Raw genomic sequence first — 20285 nt, 5'->3', positions numbered from 1 at the left:
ATTTTTAATTCTGGTAACAGAAAATGTGTTGTTGTTTACATAAGCTAAATTCAGTTTAGCCTTAGTTTAGTTTCCTGTTTATTATACACTAAACAGCAGTTTGGATAGAGAGAGGTTGGGTGAAAGTATGAGAACAGATTGTGAAGTGAATATTGAGTTATTTTCATTAAGTAATGTGTTTTGGAAAGATACAAGGAGAGAAGGCGGCTTGTGCTCTTGAGGTGGCCTCTAATTTGTTTTGTATCAAGCTTCTTTAAATCTGCCTTTCAACGAAGAGCTATGAGTAATTTCCCTCTACCGCTGATTGCTGAATTGCACTTGCTTTCACTTGGCGAGAAACACACACATGCACACTTATAGACAGGTCCAATTCTTTTTGTTCCTCCACCCCAGCTGTGCATAAAACAAGCACATTAATCTAAGGCGAAGTCCACTGGACAGTTACGCCAGACTCTGCCTGTAGAAAATAGAAATGTAATGACACACACACACTCATTCACTCAATTAATTCTGCCTGTGCTCAATGTTTGCTTCTCGCACTGTATGCCATCTTTGCAGGATTGGGAGGGTTACTTTTGAAATGTATTCCACTACAGATTACAGAATACATGCTGTAAAATATAATTTGTAACATATTCCGTTAGATTACTTCTTATCATAAGAAAGTGTTTCACCGCTGTTCAAATGCACTTTGGATCGCATCATTTGTATGGATAAATGTTTTCCATCTGAAAGGACTAAGTATTAAATGAAATAAATGACAATAAAATGCAAAGTAATCTCTTCAGTAATCAGAATACTTTTTGAATGTAACTGTAGTGGAATACAGTTACTTATATTTTGTATTTTAAATACGTAATCCCGTTACATGTATTCCGTTACTCCCCAACCCTGCATCTTTGTCATTTGTTTACAAGCTCTGCATGTCCAGAAGAAGAACTAAACTGACAAAGCTTCTTGCTTTTAACTTTGTTGGTTTCTCTTTCATTTGTCACCCATTACTTGAGATGGAGACATCATCATAATCAACATCTTCATCATTATCTTCATCATGGAAGGGTGAAGGAAGGAAAAAGACAACAAATCACTCACACTTTCAGTTAAGAAGTGTTATTTGATACTGCTAATTAAAGCTGATTAAAGTAATTTAATGAAAAATGGAGTTTCATAACAAATTTCGGGAGGAGCATGTTCATTTAATCCAACCAATCACATCGCCAGAGGAAGTGTATATAAACAGATGCTTATATCCATGCTGCAACGATTCCTCCAGCATTTGGCTCCGCCTACTTACCCACGTCAGATCCATGCGATAGTATTGGATGACACACTACTCTGCGCAAAGCATTTGCCCTCATCAGATAAGCTCTTCCATCGCAATTGTTACATTATTCACCAAGCTGCCGCAGCAGCCTCTATTCATATTTCGTGGCAATGTTGGCTGCCAATTTAACCATTGTTTTTGCACTGCCTTTCTTTTATTCTCATCTTTCCTCACCAAAGCAGACCTGGCGTCGAGGCTGCCTCCTAACAGGGCACTGTTTCGCTGTATACCTGACGTGCAGCCCCCTATGGCTGTACACAGGTCCTCTCATCCTATTTTTCCACCCGGAGTGGTCCCTATAGTGTGAAGCTGCCTCTGCGAATGGGCGCTGCTCTGGCTTCATGCCACTTGAGCACTATGACAGCTTTAATTTAACACGAGGGAATCAAAAGATTAACAATTTAATTCAAGCAGGCTCGAGTAACGCCGTTGCTTAAAAAACCCTCACTTAACCCCACACAGACCAGTTTCTCTCATCCTATTCATGGAGAAAACACTTGAAAGGGCAGTTTTCAATCAGATATCTGACTACCCTTCGCAGAACAAACTGTTGGATGACAATCTTCAAAAGTCAGGCTTCAAAAGTGGACATTCCACTGAGACTGCCCTGCTGTCTGCCACCGAGTCGCTGAGACTGGCAAGAGCTGGATCCAGATCATCTGTCCTGATTCTACTGGACCAGATCAGATCCTACTCTCCACCCACTCTACTCTGGGCATCACAGGAACTGTGCTTGACTGGTTTAATTCCTATCTCTGAGGTTGGTCCTTCAAGGTAGCCTGGAGAGGTGAGGTGTCCAAGTCACATCAGCAACATACTGGGGTACCACAGGGATCAGTGCTTGGGCACCTTCTCATCTCTATATACACAAAATTACTGGGACCCAACATTCAGAGACATGGGTTCTCTTACTACTGCTACGCCGATGACACACAGCTCTACTTGTCTTTCCAGCCCAACAACATCACGGTGACTGCTCGAATCTCTGCCTGTTTGGCAGACATCTCTGCCTGGATGAAGGAATACCACCTGCAACTTAACCCAGCAAAGACTGAGCTCCTCGCCTTTCCAGCCAACCCTGCTGTTGAACACAACATCACCGTTCAGCTGGGTTCAACTACAGTATCGCCTTCCAAAACGGTCAGAAATCTAGGGGTAACCATAGGTAACCAACTCAATTTCACAGACTACATCTCAAAGACAGCACGATCATATAGATTTACACTCTACAATATCAGGAAAATAAGAACCTTCCTCTCTGAACATGCCACACAACTTCTTGTTCAGTCACTTGTCATAACTAGACTGGACTACTGTAACGCTCGCATTGCATTCCTCCCTCCATGCGCAATTGGGCCCCTGCAAATGATACAGAATGCAGCAGCACGTCTGACTTTAATGAACCAAAGAGAGCGCATGTTACACCACTCCTTGTCTCTCCTCACTGTCTGCGGGTTGATGCACATATCAAATTCAAGGCTCTGATGCTGGCATACAGATGTCTGCTCCAGCATGCCTAAAATCATTTCTGCAGAGCTACGTTCCCACCAGAAGCCTGCAGTCAGCTAATGAGTAATTTGTAGTACCAACACAAAGAGGCACAAAAACACTTTCAGTTTCACTGTACCACGTTTGTGGAATGACCTTCCCAACTCCATCTGTGAAGCAGACTCACTCTCTGTCTTCAAAATATGACTACAAACACATCTTTCCCATGAGCACTTAACTGTTCACTCATTTAAAAAAAATTAAAAAATTAAAAATAAATATATATATATATATGCTTGTTGCACTCTAATCTGTCTTGGATACTACTATTCTGATGCTAGTGAAACTTTGTAATGCAGCACTTTTCTCCTTAAGATGAATCGCTTATGATGTATTATTTTTCTTTTGTAAGTCACTTTGGATAAAAGCGTCTGCCAAATGAAGAAATGTAAATGTAATTCAAACATTATTCCAACATACTCCAGCGTTTCAATGTGGTTCTCCCCTACAGGTGATTTCTGTCAGCCTGATTACCTCATCGTGCTGCTTGTTTAGGGTGTGTTCCATTCAGTGATCGTTCCCATGCCCTATTCCCTTTGAAGACTTTATACCATCAACCGTGAGATTTTTGGAGGGCTAAGAAGTGGGGGACTCACTTTTAAGCCTTTATTATCAGAAAAGTTATCTTCCAACATGACTATCATCATTGTTCTCCCTTCAAAGTGCCCTTCGGAGTGTGATTTATTCCATTTGGAACACAGGGGCAATCATGCAACAAGCAAACTTTCTTTCAAATGACTGCAACTCTAATTACAGATCTTTATAAATCAGTGCAGACATTTTAGAGCAAGCTCTCTGCCGCAGCAGCATCCGCTCTGTCCATGCTACAGCTCACTATGACTATATACGTATTCTGTCGAACAGACCCGAGCTGAATTCGGGTCATGCTCTGCATCACAACTCATTCATGAATCATTATGTAAACGTGTCTCACCTCCTCACAGTATTCGAGCTCACCTCACTACACAGCTCCGATAAGTACAAGCGCTTCTACAAACTTCTATTCATCTCTAGACTATAACATGACTATCTCTCCTCCCGCCCAGGACAAACTTTTCAAGCAGGTGAAATCAATCCATCATTTTAATTTTACAGACAAGTCTTCTCTACTTTTAGCCTGAATCACTGGATTACAAACTCTTAACAAGCTTGACCATAGAACCTAATTGCTGTATGACTTTAAAGTGTTTCAACAATCTGTCATAATCTTACACTCTACTCAAGCTTAAAGCAATGGGTTGAAATCAGCAGCAGATGATTCGGCTTTGCATTTTGCTTTATCCTCACAATATTTCAGTTTTTCTGTAGAATTTAATACAGGTTATCAATATAAATAAGCGTATTTATTCACCACACTTCTGCAAAACGGCGCCCAGATAGTATCTATTAAATCCAATTCTCAGGCACAAACTCCAAATGATTTCATACATACCCCATGCCAATGAGTCACCCCAAGTGTCACCCCATGCCAATAATACAGAGTTAATTGAATTACATTACATTGGAGAACAATCATCTCGGTTACTATCGTAACCTCTGTTCCCTGATGGAGGAACGAGACGTTGTGTCAATATAGTGACACAAGGGGTCGATCTTGAGAGCCCGAGACACCTTCAGATCTTTGAGAAAAGGCCAATGAAAATTGGTGAGTAGAATTTGCATGCCACTCCCCCCTGACATACGGGTATAAAAGGGAGGCTGGAATGCGGATTCATTCAGGTTTTTGCACTGAGGAGCCGAGACAAGGTCCCGGCCATTACAGTGGTGTAGTTTAGCCTGTGGCGAGAGGGACACAGCGTCTCATTCCCTCCATCAGGGAACGGAGGTTACGACAGTAACCGAGACATTCCCCTTCTGTCACTCACTCGACGTTGTGTTGATGTAGTGACACTAGGGGTCCCTATACGAAACGCCAACCGCGGCCTTTTCTCCCTAAGTTTTTCTCTCCACAGAAAATTAGATTCGGCTGGGGCCTTTAAAGACCCCGCGGAGGCCACACCCTGCCCTGAAGGGGAGGGTAAAAAAGTGGCGAATACGTCATATGGGCCTAAGGCCGCAGATGGAAGAGGTGCGGCGGTAGGTCCTGCCCTTCATAGGGGAGGAGCTCTACAAATGCAGCAACCGGGGCAGAGAGGGCTCTGCCAAGGGAGACGTGGGTCTACCAAAAAAGGGAGACCATACCGCGGAAGATACATCAAAGGAGGTTACCGGGGTAACCGAGACCTGTGGAGCACTTACCCCAGTACATTGTACGTTAGCACACATACTGGGTCCAACTACGAATTCCTCCGCTGAATTCGTGAGCCAGAGGGATAGGAGGAAGGACATCCAGGGTTCACAGGTCGTGAACACGCATGGGAGAGAAGAGTGCACGGCTTCACCTCGTGGAGGTGGAAATGCACTATACACAAGCGGTACACCCGGCCAGCTGCCCCGTGTAACGAAACTTACCTGTTCGTACCTGAACGAACACGGGACGAAACCAGCTCAATCCGGAGATTGTAAAATTGAGTATGTGAACTGCTAGGCTGCAGGCGCTCGGCGGGATTCCGCCAGGTGGTGGCGCTCAGCGGGTGTGCCGCGATCGCCTTATCCACCTGGGGTATCACGGCATAACCCTCGGCCGCCCTACCGTCGAGGGTAGTGAGAGCGGACGAACTGAAGGATCGGGTTCGGGCAGCAAAAGGTGCCCTCCACAATGACATCAGCTCGTCGTGCACTTCCGGGAAGAAGGGGACTGGAGGGGGGCGTGGCCACGAGCAGCGCGCCGAACCCAGAAACCAGTCGTCAAGCCGCAAGTGCTCAGGGGCGGCACGAGCAAGCATGGCGGTCTGCTCTGCGTCGGCCTCAGACTGGGCTGCCACACCTGAAGGCGGCAGCCCGGTCGAGTCCTCGTCGTCCGACATCACCAAAGTGCTCTCTGATGCAGCGATTGACATCTCATCCGGCTCACGAGCTCCGAAAGAGACATTAGGCTGGCACTGAGGCGAGCTGCCTGTCTCATCCCAGAACTGAACGGGCGCAAACGAGTGTACCGGGGAGTGGGCAGTCCGTGGGGGTTTACCCGGCAGAACCGTACCCATTGAAGCCCATGAATCTTCTTCAGCATCAACCAGGATGGCCTCGTACCTGTAGGTAGAAGGACCAGCGGGGGGGACAGCTGAAGTGGCTTTCCCTCGAAAGAAAGAAAGCCACGACCGCAACGTTACCATGATTATGTTCTCGCAATGAGAACATGAACATCCACGAACACTTCCTCAACGTGATTTTGGCCCAGGCACGTGAGGCAGTGATCGTGACTGTCAGAGGCGGAGAGGTAACGACCGCATCCAGGAACTGCACAGAGACGGAAGTGTATCTTTAAAAAGACGTTCAACGTCACTGTGCCTGGGCCAAAATCACGTTGAGGAAGGATAATATAACATTATCCGTAAATGTTATATTATCCATAAACCCATCCCCCTAGGAATCAGCAAGTAGTGGTAGCCCTGCTTCCTATGTTTCCAACAATGTACACCCACAGTCAGAGTGCTGGGCTAGGCCGTTATCTCAGCAAAACACAGATGCCTGCCCAACCTTGAGCCCCAGCTAGCCACAACGTTAACCGCTTCAGGTTCCTTCGGCCACATCAAAGCCTTTCTAGCAAGTCATTCCACTGTCGGCCATCTTTGGAATGCTCTCGGGAGACTATTGAATGGAGAAAGACCAAAATCTTAAAAATGGTTGGACAAGATTACGATCAAAGACACAATATTGGTATCATAAATTGTGATTCTTTACCTCATGTTATGCTAAAAAAAGGTTTTACCAGCTTGTATACCTAATGCGCATGCACGTTCTAGAGTTGATTGAAAGATGATGTCTGTATCTAAAAGGTGATTGGCTCTTTAACTGTAAATTCCAATTTCTCCCATTCATTTTAATAGAAATGGCTCATCTCTGCTAAATAATCTCCAACCACATTCACTAATGGCTCTAATACAAATCCACTGCAGCCTCAGCATTTTACTATGCTTCCGCCGAAGCCTCTTTTGTGTATGCCTCACCGCAGCCGTAACAATCCCCGACTTTGCCTTTGCCGAATGTCCCTTTTTCCTGTAACTCATACGTACCGCCCCGGTACCTCACCACAAATCATATAGCCTGCAATGCGCCCATCCATCGAATGCCGTACTTGACGACTCAGCCTATTCGTATCGCAGAGTGAGTTCTCATTCATATGCAGCGTTAACTTTTCACATGAAAACACAGGCTCTTCCTGTTAAATGCCATGTGGTCCCGTTGTCAAGGATTCAGCCTGTTCGTTTCACATAGGGAGTTCTTTTAAAATGCAGACTCAGCTGCTCACAGCACTGAACGAGCTCAGTAAAATACAGCAATTCTCTCCCATTGAACGCAGTGCAGTCCCGTGCTCGAGGATTCAGTCTGTTCATATCGCAAAGAGGGGAGTGCTCTCGTTTGAAAGCAACGTTAATCACCTCATTTGAATGCAGCACGGGCTCTCTCGTTTGAATGCAGTGAGAGTCACCACGTCCAGGCCGTGGGCTCTCCTGTTTGAATGCTGGGAGGAACCCCCGGCTAGACCTGAAGCCCTCCCGTTCATACTGCTGTGAAGGCCCTACCACTTACATCCATTCATGGGCTCTCCTGTTCGAATCACAGTGAGGGTTCTCCCATGTGAATGCTGTGTGAGCTAACTCACGTTTATTGGTATTGTGGGCTCTCCCGTTTGTACCGCTGTGAGGACTCCCCTGTTCGAATGTAGTGAGGGCCCCCTTTCGATCGCAGGATGGGCTCGCCCGCACGACCGGCAGCCGAGCCCCACACCTGTGAGGTTAACCCATTCGATTGCCACGGGGAGACCTGCTCGGGAGGTGGGAGATTTACCACCCTTCCTCCAGAAGGTGTTGCGGAGTCCTCCAGCTCAACAGCAGCTCCCATGAGAGCTCATTTCCATGCGACAGCAACCACCACTGTTTCTTCAGTGTTTCTGCCTATTTTCACTCTACTCATTCTCTACCTATCCTGTAGCTCCTAGTTTCCTATCCCCCCAAGCAGACCTTAACGTGAGGCTGCCTCCGCAAGCGGCAACTGCTTGTTCTATCATCTGTGGCACTTCTGTGAACGCCCCCGGCACGTGTTTCAGGTCTCATTCCTTTTGGAGGAGCGACTGTCATTCAGCATCTCAATATTCCCACACAAACACATTGCTTTCTGTGTTTCATGAGGCTCCGACACTTGCGACTCGCTGCCCAGTCTTGGCTTCTTTTGGGGGTATTTGAGCTTGGATCAGATCTCGAGCCCTCCTCCAGGGAGAGCGAGCCAAACACGTTTACACTATCCTTATGGCAGGGTTACGTTAACTTGCAAACTACTGAAATGGAGTTTCATAACAAAGTTCTGGAGTTTTCATTTAATTCGACCAATCACATTGCCAGAGTAAGTGTATATAAACAGATGCTTACATCCATGCTGCGACAATTCCTCCAGCATCCCTCCACCACCCCAACTCCTACCATCTATTCATAAATAACTCAACTCGAGTCAAGTTTTGAGACTCGAGCCCTCCTCCAGGGACAGCGAGCCAAACACGTTTACACTATCCTTATGGCAGGATTACATTAACTTGCGAACTACTGAACAATAAAATAATAAAAAATGGTAAAATATATATAAACAAATAATTTTAAATCAGATTTGTCTAACTTTTGTAATTGTAATGCATGCAGCTTTAATGACCTTTTATGATGTTAACTGAGAGACTACATGGAATATCTGTTCTTTTAAAAAATAATTTGTCACACTGCAGGACCATTTAAAAAGAAATAGTGAAGGTAAAATGTGATTAAAATGTTGAAAAAATTCTTATCAATTTGAACCTAAAAGCTAGATGTTGATCAAAAAAACTCAGCACAATAAACTGTGTAAAGTGGGTTTAGTTCTGTGATTCTGTGACCACAGGGACCTTGAATTTTCACATTATTGTGCCCAATTATAAAGGTGGTACTTTTGGAAGAATGTATTTATTATTCTCCATTGCACTCTTAAAACTTAGCTTCAAAAACTGTTCCACATCTATTCATTTATGCAATATGCAAATGGAAAAGGATATAAAAAGCTTGTGTCCAAAGTAACTGGGACATTCAAGGTCCACATTTTATCAGATTGTGTGTTTGCTGGGAATTGAACCCATGATTTTGGCCTTGTTATTGTCATGCTTTACCAGTTGAGCTACAAGAACACAAGCTACTTTAATTCTAAGGGTCAGAGACAGAATGAAAAATGGTAATGAAAAACTACAACTGTACTGACACAAAATAAGATGTGATATGACCCCATAACAATTTCCTAGTACTGTTAGAGTAAATTAACTGAATCCCTAACTGGTCACGTTTGGAGTTCTTTCTGGATCACTATAACCTCCAGACACTTTCTGGGAGAAGTAGCCTTGCCTCATTTCATCTTAACACATTCTACTACTACTTCTCCAATCCAAGAGCTTAAAGGACCACAATTATAGACAGGGAGTGTACTCTCCCTGGTAGCAGCGGTACTGGCCAGATCGGCTGCATTGACCCACTGTGAATGAGACACTTCACACTTAAATGCACCACCAATGGCATCCAAGGATATCAAACCAGTTCTCTGAAGACATGGCTCTGACCCTAGACGGGACTATGGTGGTGCCGGCCACACTGACCGTGGATACCCAGATGGAGGGGGGCCACTGCAAATTCAGAGATAAGGCTTATAACCTTAACATCTTAATGAGGACAAAAATAAGGCATAAGGGGGCGGTAGTGATCCAGGCAGAGCAATATACGTGAAATATCACCTTTCTCTCTCTCACTCTCTCTCTCTCTCTCCCTCCCAACTGCACCAAGACTACATTTCATATATACCTAAAGATACTAAATACTCCACACAAACCACAAATATCTAATCTCCATCCAAAACATACACTCACACACACACACTGGATTATACAAGTGCATATCTTCTACTGTGTTTATATTATGTGTTTTAATGTTAAATGCAAAAACACAAACAAAAAACAACAGAATCCCACTGGCTTTTTTCCATTATTCAGCCAGTACAAAGAATATAGTCAACATTTAGAGTAATTTAAATGTTACACTGTTTTTCCCCTTGCCATTGCTTAGGAAGGAACCAAAGTGCACTGCTCACCATTCCATCCTACACATTTTCATGAATGAGCTATTGCCCATTGCTCTCCTTATTAAATTTAGCTATGTTCAAAACTGCGTATTCTCAAAATTGACTAGTTGGTGGGTTGTCTAATTGGCTAATTAACTAGTTTTTCTTAAAGGGATAGCTCACCCAAAAATTTCAATTCTGTCAGTGTCTGTGGACTCATGTTGTTCCAAACCCAAATTACTTTCTTTCTTTCTCCCATGGAACATAAAAGGAGATGCCTGGCAGAATGAAAAACACTGTATAATTATGCTGGTTCAGGGTCATGTCCACCAGACACTGATTAGACAAGTTTTTTAGGGATATATGGATGCTAAGTGCAGACCTTCAATTAAATCATAGTCATCATAGTCATAACAAGAAAACGGAGACCTGAAGATTGTGCACAATAACAGGAACATTATTCACAGCAGGTGATTTAAAGTTACAATTATGCTAGATCTGGAGTTACAGTAAGTGGAAACTGATCATTTTTTTTTTAGATTTGTCAACATAACTGACATTTAACTTTGATATGCCATTGTAATATTGCAATAATGTTGATGTTGTGTCATATGAGGTCCTATCACACTTTGATGGAAATCACCCACGTATTCTCAGAGAAGGATTTAGTGTGCCGACAGTCTAAATACTAAAGCTGTATTTTTGACTAGGTAGCGGCGTAGCGTTGAGAAAAGCTACACCGCTCTATCTTGCCTTGTACCCGGTGTTTACTATCGGCAGTTTTGAATCAAAACTAAATATGTCTGATCACAAATTAATCACTCATCTGAGTCGGTTCTTTAAAATGAATTGGTCACACGTGATAGGAAAGCGTTTTGAATCAGTTCGCGATTCAGTCTGAATGCCTCAGAAAGCTTGTGCGTGCACTGCTGAATCATTTGAGTGCGCTCTCACTTGCCAATAAGCTCACAGAGTATTTTATAACACGGAAAATAAAGATAACGCTGGTTGCAGGGGATCTATAATCAATGGAAACGAAACCTGCAAATGTGTCCTATCGTTTGCCAGTGATTATGAAGGTCTTATTAAAGTTCAACACATTTGCAGCTTGTAAACAACTTCTGCACGTAAATACATTTCCAACCAAAAGGGTATCAAATAGTGATAATGTGGCAGGGCGGAGGGCTGATTAAGCCCGAGAGGGATAAAGCCGACCGGAGACGGCAGTGCGACAGAGAGAGAGTTTCAGCACCAGTGTAACACAGTCCAATGGAAAGGAGGAGGCGAGAACAGGCTTGAGGATATAAATAATATTTTAATGAGAAACTTAAACCAAAAAGACAAACACACACAGGTGTCGGACAGCTGTCCGTAACTCTCTCTCTGTCGCACTGCCGTCTCCGGACGGCCTTATCCCTCTCGGGCTTAATGAGCCTAATTCGTTATTCCACACACCCGGCCCTGCCCTTATATGGCAAGTCCGATTCTATTCCGCGAACCAGTTCTTTTGGACAGTTCGTTTCAATGAATTGATTAAAAAAAAAAACGATTCACCAGTTAATTTACGTCATAAAGTAATGACGTCACTATATATATTGCTAATACGCCGGCGTCGTAGAATACACGCACAAACACATTCAATAAAGTCATATGTAAGGGCATATTGCTGATTATAACATTTTATTTAATTAAGTCATAATAATAAGGGTGTTTATTGTCATCAGTGTTTCATTCAGTGATCTTACAATACATCATACATTAAAGTTTTGCACCTAAAGCACCCAGTACTAACACTGATATACAAATGTGGATGCTTCACACATGTTTAAAGCATAAAAAGTGATTAAACTAGTCTTAATCTACTCACCCTTTTTTTACACAAACCATGATCCAGCTCATCACAATTTAAGATATAATCTGCATGCACAATAATCTATAGTAAAATTTGTTTACATCTCTCGACTGAAACGTTTCACAACCTCATTCAAGTCCTCGGTTCATGCATGCTCATCAGCTGCTCACTGATCAGCAGTTCTCTGTATTATGTCTGAAAGAGGCGATTCTCAGTTCAGTGTACTGGTGACTTGCAAAATGCTGTGATCGACTCAATGTACTGTTGACTCAAGAGCTGCTGTCCTCGGATCAGTGTACTGTTGACTCGAGAACTGCTGTCCTCGGATCAGTGTACTGTTGACTCGAGAACTGCTGCGAACGACCCAATGTACTGTTGACTCGAGAGCTATAGACTGGATCATCTTCATACATTGATAAAACAGTAATACAATCAAGTCATAAACATATTTCCAGTATGTTTTATTTGTTACACTCTCTGTTGTTAAGAAAAATACACCTGAAACATACATTTTGCCCCTTAATCACACACATGCTCAATGTCAGCAGCTCATCGGTTCTCAGTATGTCGGACACCTCCGAAAGAGGCAATTCTCAGTTCAGTGTACTGTTGACTCGAGAACTGTTATGAGCAACTCATTGTACTGTTGACTTGAGAGCTGTTACGACCCGAGCATTCATTCCGATTTGTGAACTTGTTGGAGCGGTAAATTGCAAAAAAGAGTTGGCAAAATCAGATATCACCAGTTCTAGGATCATATTACTCCCGGTTATCGGCTCATTTTGATTCGGAGTGTCAGGCACATCCGAGAGACAGGTTAAGATAGAGTAACTTGTGGATCAGTGTTGACTCGAGACGTGAACTGTTTCAAATGATTCAGTCCGATTTGGTGAACTAGTTCAACTCGTTCACTGAAATGAACCGGTTCAAAAGAATGATTTGTTCACGAACTGGACATCACTAGTATCAAAACACGTATTAGCCTACATGAAAATGCATAAAAAAGCACCATGGCATTACCATTACCATTTTTTGGACATGAACCATTACCTGGACGCATTATGTTAATACAATAGTAGGCTATATGAATATGGTAATCATATAGCGAAGTACCATGGTGTTTTTTTAATTACCTTGAAGCACCATGTAAATATAATAGTATATGAATATGGTAATCATATATCAGTTTACCATGGTAGTAACATGGTATTCTTTGAAGTACTTTGAAGTGCCATGCAAATACAGAATGGTACATAAATATGGTAATTGTATATCAAAGAACCATGGTATTACCATCTGATACCAACAGAAATCACACTGTTATTAGCCAGATGTGCTCACACACACACACACACACACACACACACAAGACATTTGGCCTCTGATGATATATCCTGTAATTCTGTGTCTAGCTGCTGTATTTCTGTATTGTATGAATATATAGATGAATAGTATACTGTATGTATGCAGTGTTTTTATACAGGAATGTGCAAATGAAATTATTTAAATGGGTATCGGTTTGTAGAGGTAGTAGTCTAAATCTGAAAAATAAAATGTAAAAATTGTGATTTTTCATATTGAACGTGTTTGTAGAGGTAGTAGTATACAGTTGTGCTCAAAAGTTTGCATACCCTGGCAGAAATTGTGAAATTTTGGCATTGATTTTGAAAATATGACTGATCATGCAAAAAACTGTCTTTTATTTAAGGATAGTGATCATATGAAGCCATTTATCATCACATAGTTGTTTGGCTCCTTTTTAAATCATAATGATAACAGAAATCACCCAAATATGGCCCTGATCAAAAGTTTACATACCCTTGAATGTTTGGCCTTGTTACAGACACACAAGGTGACACACACAGGTTTAAATGGCAATTAAAGGTTAATTTCCCACACCTGTGGCTTTTTAAATCACAATTAGTGCCTGTGTATAAATAGTCAATGAGTTTGTTAGCTCTCACGTGGATGCACTGAGCAGGCTAGATACTGAGCCATGGCGAGCAGAAAAGAACTGTCAAAAGACCTGCGTAACAAGGTAATGGAACTTTATAAAGATGGAAAAGGATATAAAAAGATATCCAAAGCCTTGAAAATGCCAGTCAGTACTGTTCAATCACTTATTAAGAAGTGGAAAATACGGGGATCTCTTGATACCAAGCCAAGGTCAGGTAGACCAAGAAAGATTTCAGCCACAACTGGCAGAAGAATTGTTCGGGATACAAAGAAAAACCCACAGGTAACCTCAGGAGAAATACAGGCTGCTCTGGAAAAAGACAGTGTGGTTGTTTCAAGGAGCACAGTACGACAATACTTGAACAAAAATGAGCTGCATGGTCGAGTTGCCAGAAAGAAGGCATTACTGCAGAAATGCCACAAAAAAGCCCGGTTACAATATGCCCGACAACACCTTGACACGCCTCACAGCTTCTGGCACACTGTAATTTGGAGTGACGAGACCAAAATAGCACTATGTTTGGAGGGGGGTCAACAAGGCCTATAGTGAAAAGAATACCATCCCCACTGTGAAGTATGGTGGTTGCTCACTAATGTTTTTTTTTTGGGGGGGGGGTTGTGAGCTCTAAAGGCACGGGGAATGTTGTGAAAATTGATGGCAAGATGAATGCAGCATGTTATCAGAAAATACTGCCAGACAATTTGCATTCTTCTGCACGAAAGCTGCGCAAGGGATGCTCCTGGACTTTCCAGCACGACAATAACCCTAAGCACAAGGCCAAGTTGACCCTCCAGTGGTTACAGCAGAAAAAGGTGAAGGTTCTGGAGTGGCTATCACAGTCTCCTGACCTTAGTATCATCGAGCCACTCTGGGGAGATCTCAAATGTGCAGTTCATGCAAGACGACCAAAGACTTTACATGACCTGGAGGCATTTTGTCAAGAGGTTGTGAGCTCTAAAGGCACAGGGAATCTTGTGGAAATTGATGGCAAGATGAATGCAGCATGTTATCAGAAAATACTGGCAGACAATTTGCATTCTTCTGCACGAAAGCTGCGCATGGGATGCTCCTGGACTTTCCAGCATGACAATGACCCTAAGCACAAGGCCAAGTTGACCCTCCAGTGGTTACAGCAGAAAAAGGTGAAGGTTCTGGAGTGGCTATCACAGTCTCCTGACCTTAGTATCATCGAGCCACTCTGGGGAGATCTCAAACGTGCGGTTCATGCAAGATGACCAAAGACTTTACATGACCTGGAGGCATTTTGTCAACATGAATGGGCAGCTATACCACCTGCAAGAATTTGGGGCCTCATAGACAACTATTACAAAAGACTGCATGCTGTCATTCATGCTAAAGGGGGCAATACACAGTATTAAGAACTAAGGGTATGCAGACATTTGAACAGGGGTCATTTCATTTTTTTCTTTGTTGCCATGTTTTGTTTTATGATTGTGCCATTCTGATATAACCTACAGTTGAATATGAATCCTATAAGAAATAAAAGAAATGTGTTTTGCCTGCTCACTCATGTTTTGTTTAAAAATGGTGCATATATTACCAGTTCTCCAAGGGTATGCAAACTTTTGAGCACAACTGTAAATATGAAAAATAAAATGTAAAAATAGTGATTTTAAATTTTGAAAACATGGGTTTGTATAAGTAGCATGTCTAAATATGAATTTAAATGTTTTTTTTTTGTTCTTTGTTTTTTTTTACGTGCACATACCGCTACGTATTGCATCATACTGTATACTTGTATACTGTATTGCACTAAACTGTAATATACTGTACCAAGGCTTTGATAAACATCATGTGAAAAAGTCTTTTAGTATGCTCCGTGCATCTGCGGTTGGAAAAAAATATGAAGTAACTTAAATGTAGCAAACTACTTTTGGCGTGTAACTAACTTGCTACTTTCTCTGAAGTGTAGCTTTTAGCTTAGCTTAACTAATTTTCTGTTGAGTAGTTTGTAGCTTAGCTTGCTAAATTTGAGTAGCTTGCCCAACACAGCATTTAAGACAAGCAATTCTAAGACTGAAGCATTATTATTCACACATATTTTCATGGAATCTTCAGGATGGAGCAAACAGAGCTATCGAAGCTTATTGCATATGACGCTTCTGTATTTGAAACTTAATTTTTATAACATGCAGTCTCTTTATGCATGTTTTTTACCTAAGCTATGTGGTCATCTTTAGGATAGGGCAAATTTAAATATTTCAGCTATCGAAAACTATTGTCCATAACATTCTTTAACTCTGGTATGCAAACATTACTGACAATCGACTCTTATGCAAACTGATTACAGCTCTGGCAAACAAAGATTTTGGTACTTAATGCCCATCATGCTTCAAGAAGCAAATTTTAACTTACAAACAAACCGATCACAGTTTTATCCTGGGGAATTATAACATCAAAGCAGATAGAGCTGTCAATCTCTATTGCCTAATCAGGGTACATAAAAGTTACTTGGGCATGAATGCGCAAAAAACTTGAACTGAACTATTGTGGTGCACAGCCTAAGTAAGCGATATTTCTCACAGTTCTTTAACCTGCAGGGTTTAGTGTGCAGCTTATAGCAGTGATTTGCTTGAGTGGTGAGCGTTGTTTACTTGTAGATATGAGGTTTTCTAATAGGCAAGTTTGTTTTGTTTGCATGCTTGTAATACACAAAGAGAGTATGTCGTTCACTAGGCTTTAAAAAGTGTTTACCGTTGAAATCGTGGTAAGTCTAGGTGTAGGGTGATGGACTAAAGGAGAAGTTCAGTACAGAGAGGGTTTGTGGCAGTTTTGGGGAGCGTTACTTTTAAAAGTAATGTGATAATAATGCGTTACTCATATAAATTACCCAGTTATGTTGTTAATTTTTCTGAAAATATTGCTTAAGTTACTTTTGTGAAGCTGCTCAGAGGCAACCCAATTATTGCAAATTATGTTTTCGTGGCCTAAAACATACAACACAAATCTCTCTGTAAGAAAACATTTTTGCACTCTGAACTGGTAGGCTAAGCATGACATATACTCTCGAGAACTACAGCTATGATCACACATACTACAACAGTGCTTGCGCACCTCACTTCCGATTTCTCCAACATGATCACAAGGGAATTCGGCATGTTGTTTCGGAGAGTTTCGGATGTTGTTTCGGATTAGCAACAATATGCCGACTCACTGACAAGCAGCATCTCCTATCAGACATTTTTGTATCAGCTTCAGCATGTTTACTTTCCTTGTGGTGCGAACAGAAGTGCTTTGCATCAGCAGCATTGGCCCAGGTTCGAATCCCGCATTGAAACCAAGAGTATTCATGTTTGCATAATCAGTGACAAGCGTGATTCTTAGGTTGCATTATTCTCTCTAACTAGTGTTGTCACAGTACCAAAATTTCAGTAGTCGATACTGATACCAGTGAAGTTTCATGGTTCTTGATAACAGTTTCGATACCACAGCAAAAATATGCTAATATGATAATGTGCAATTGAACACACCAGTTTAGTTATTTTTAATAATTTAATAATTATTTTAATAATAATAATAATAATAATAATAATAATAATAGCTTAATAATTATTATTATTTTCCAGAACTCCATGTTTTAAAGTTTAATTTCATCATCAAAATGGTGTCTAATCAATACATTTTTTTTACATTTTAACAAGTGAAAATATAACTTTTGGGCATTTTCTTGCCAAAGTTTTATTCAACAACAGTCTTGCTTGTGATATATTGCTTAATTATTATTATTATTATTATTATTACAGTGAATATACAATTTTACTATACAGTTGTAATATATTTCTGTCACAACTTCTTAAATTTCGGCATCTAGATTTTTTATTTTGAACTGTGCTTTTATTATGATGTGTGTTTCTTGACAGAAGCTTCACTTTTCCGGATAAACAGTTCGCAACACGGCCCAGTGTGGTCATTGAAGACTTTTAAGTCATGTCTGAAATCTCATTTCTTTACACTGCCTTTGAGTCTGACAAATGAAATGTAGGACATGGTTTTGGAGTGTTTGTATTTTAGATTACTGCTGTTTGTGTATGTAATAATTTTTAATTTTATGTTTTAAATTGTATTACTGTGAAGCACTTTTGTCAACTCTGTTGTTTTAAATGCTATTTAAATAAAGTTGAGTTGAGATTAAAGTGCAAATGCTGTGATTTAATTATATCAACATATAGTCTACAGGTAATACACACTTTACAGTGGAATAGTGCTCTGTCATCTGATTCAACGTGAATGATTCTGGAATTTCCAATGTATGAGCGGTCGAATTTATACATTCATTTAAAGGACGCAGCTCATCCACACTAAGATTGCAGCCTTTATCGATTTAATAATCACACTAGGACATTTTGAATTTTTCATTTGAATTTGAATAATTGTCCATTTCAGTATAAAAGGATTAACAGAGCATGCATTCAAAATTAGCCTGTGAGCATTTTAAAGCTGCCGTGTGTCAGTTAAACTGCGCGCTGGTACCGGATAGAGTCGGTGCTCAGTACTACTGGTAATGCAAAAACACTGGTATTGCTACATCTTTTTTAGTTTGGTATCGACTTGGTACCGAAGTACCAGTACTTTTGACAACACTATCTCTAGCATTACATTTTCACTCCACAAATGGTTAGGTTTAGTTTTTTGGTGCCCCTATATGGACATTACACCGGAAAATAGAGCTCACACGTACCCATATGCCCATTTTAGTCCCTCAACTTTTAGCCTTTCAAAACCCATTTTAGCCATTCAACTGATCTAATACCCATTTTAGCCCTTCAATTCCCATACGCACAGTAACACTTTCTGCTTTGCCTGCTGGGGACAGTGTTTCGTATTTCAGTAAGCACAGACTGATTTTACCTAAAGAAAAATCCACAAAAGTTGTGAATGGTCCTCTTTGTAACCAGAGACCCTTCACCAGGATAATGAAAAAGATATCTGAGGTAGCTTCACATTTTCTCAAAGATTATTTTAAGATCAATACATCATATCACATTGTATTTGGGCACGTTTTATTCGGGAGCATCGCTATTTGTATATTCTGTTTCATGAAGTTACAAGCAAAAATGCAACAAAAAGCTGTTTACAACTAATAAACTCATGTGTTTCATGACTTTTACTCAATAAATAGCCTTGGTCTGTGAGTGAAACAATATGCTTGTTGTATTGTCTTCATCGAGACATTTCTGAACTGTTTGATGTTTTGACAGTATGGTGTACAATAAATAAACATATTTTAGAAGTAATGAAAACAGGACTCTAATTTGTCAGCAAGTAAAAAGTACTTGTTAAGAGTTGGTTATATATTGCCAATAATGCACTGTAATTCCCAGCTTGTAAATTTTAAAACAACACCCATTTTGTGTTGGAGTCTCACAAAGTGTGGAAATCAGAGTGGTAATTTATGAATGTGCAGATTATGGTTCTCCCTCCATAATAAATGCACAAATCAAATTGCCAGTTGTGTTGTCTCATTGAAATGCTATAGACACATACACACACACACAGACAACAACATCCTCTCTCCAATTCCAGCATCTCAGCAGCAATCTCCACACCGACTTCAGATTGAAAATGTGCCATCATTTCATTCTTGTCGGATGTTAAAGGTCATGATTTGATGCATGTTTCCAGATTTTTCATTTCCTACCACATTCCTCGCTCCTCAACACCTCTTTCCAAAATGGTTGTCCTTATGACTCACCTCTGGTCTTTTAGTTGTATTGCCATGTTAGAGCTTCATCGCTTTCAAAAGCATGAAACCTGCAATGCAATTTCATGGAATATTGGATTCCGATCAGCTTAGAATAAAAGAACGTCTTGCAGAAATGTGCTCTCAAACACACAAACTCATAGGAGATTCTGAAAGTTAGTCTGTGTCTGTCCTCTTTTCTATAGCTTCTATAGATTGTCTGTCATGTATGTGACCTGAAAAGTATAATTTTTTCTACCTTATCAGGATTGCAAGAGCAATAATTTTAGGGAAATGATAGGTTGACTTCCCTAAAAATTTAAATACAGTACCATGACTCTATGGCACTTTCCTGGAAACTTGTTTAAGAACAGTCATTCCTGCAGTTCCATTTGGTGCTGCTATTTGTATAGAAATGACATATTTCCCCTTTAATCATGAACTCTTTGGACTGCAGAGAGTGAAATTGGTCCTAAACATTTCACAACTTCAGTTTATGGTTGTAAATGGTATAGTATCCCTCTATGTGTGTGGGTCTGTGTTTGTGTGCATGGCCTGTTGGATAGATTAGATTACAGAGTCAGTTCTCACAGCTTTTTCACTTTTTGTTTCTCTTAGGGAGCTCTTGGGTCGTGACTTCTCAGAGACTCACTATGAAAATGGCCTCCCCGTCACCCAAACCAGCAGTCACACTGTAAGCAGGAGTCTCTCTCTCTCTCTCTCTCTCTATCTATCTATATATCTA

At 41.0% G+C, this 20285-nt stretch overlaps 1 protein-coding gene across 3 annotated transcripts in view; it reads left to right on the top strand.

Moving 5' to 3' along the window:
- adam19a (ADAM metallopeptidase domain 19a) overlaps window positions 1–20285 on the top strand; it is a 165287-nt gene that overhangs the window by 64133 nt on the left and 80869 nt on the right. For 2 of the 3 annotated variants that reach the window (XM_051698207.1, XM_051698215.1), the window contains one exon: window positions 20159–20234. The exons of the other annotated variant lie outside the window; for it this stretch is intronic. In XM_051698207.1, coding sequence (XP_051554167.1) covers window positions 20159–20234 — 76 coding nt within the window. The remainder of the gene's footprint in view (window positions 1–20158; window positions 20235–20285) is intronic. 3 annotated transcript variants of the gene reach the window in all.

Source organism: Myxocyprinus asiaticus, chromosome 1, assembly GCF_019703515.2.
Source record: "Myxocyprinus asiaticus isolate MX2 ecotype Aquarium Trade chromosome 1, UBuf_Myxa_2, whole genome shotgun sequence".
NCBI classification, from domain to species: domain Eukaryota; kingdom Metazoa; phylum Chordata; class Actinopteri; order Cypriniformes; family Catostomidae; genus Myxocyprinus; species Myxocyprinus asiaticus.
The sequence above is the reverse complement of the archived record's forward strand: the minus strand, read 5'-3'. Positions and strand labels throughout refer to the sequence as shown.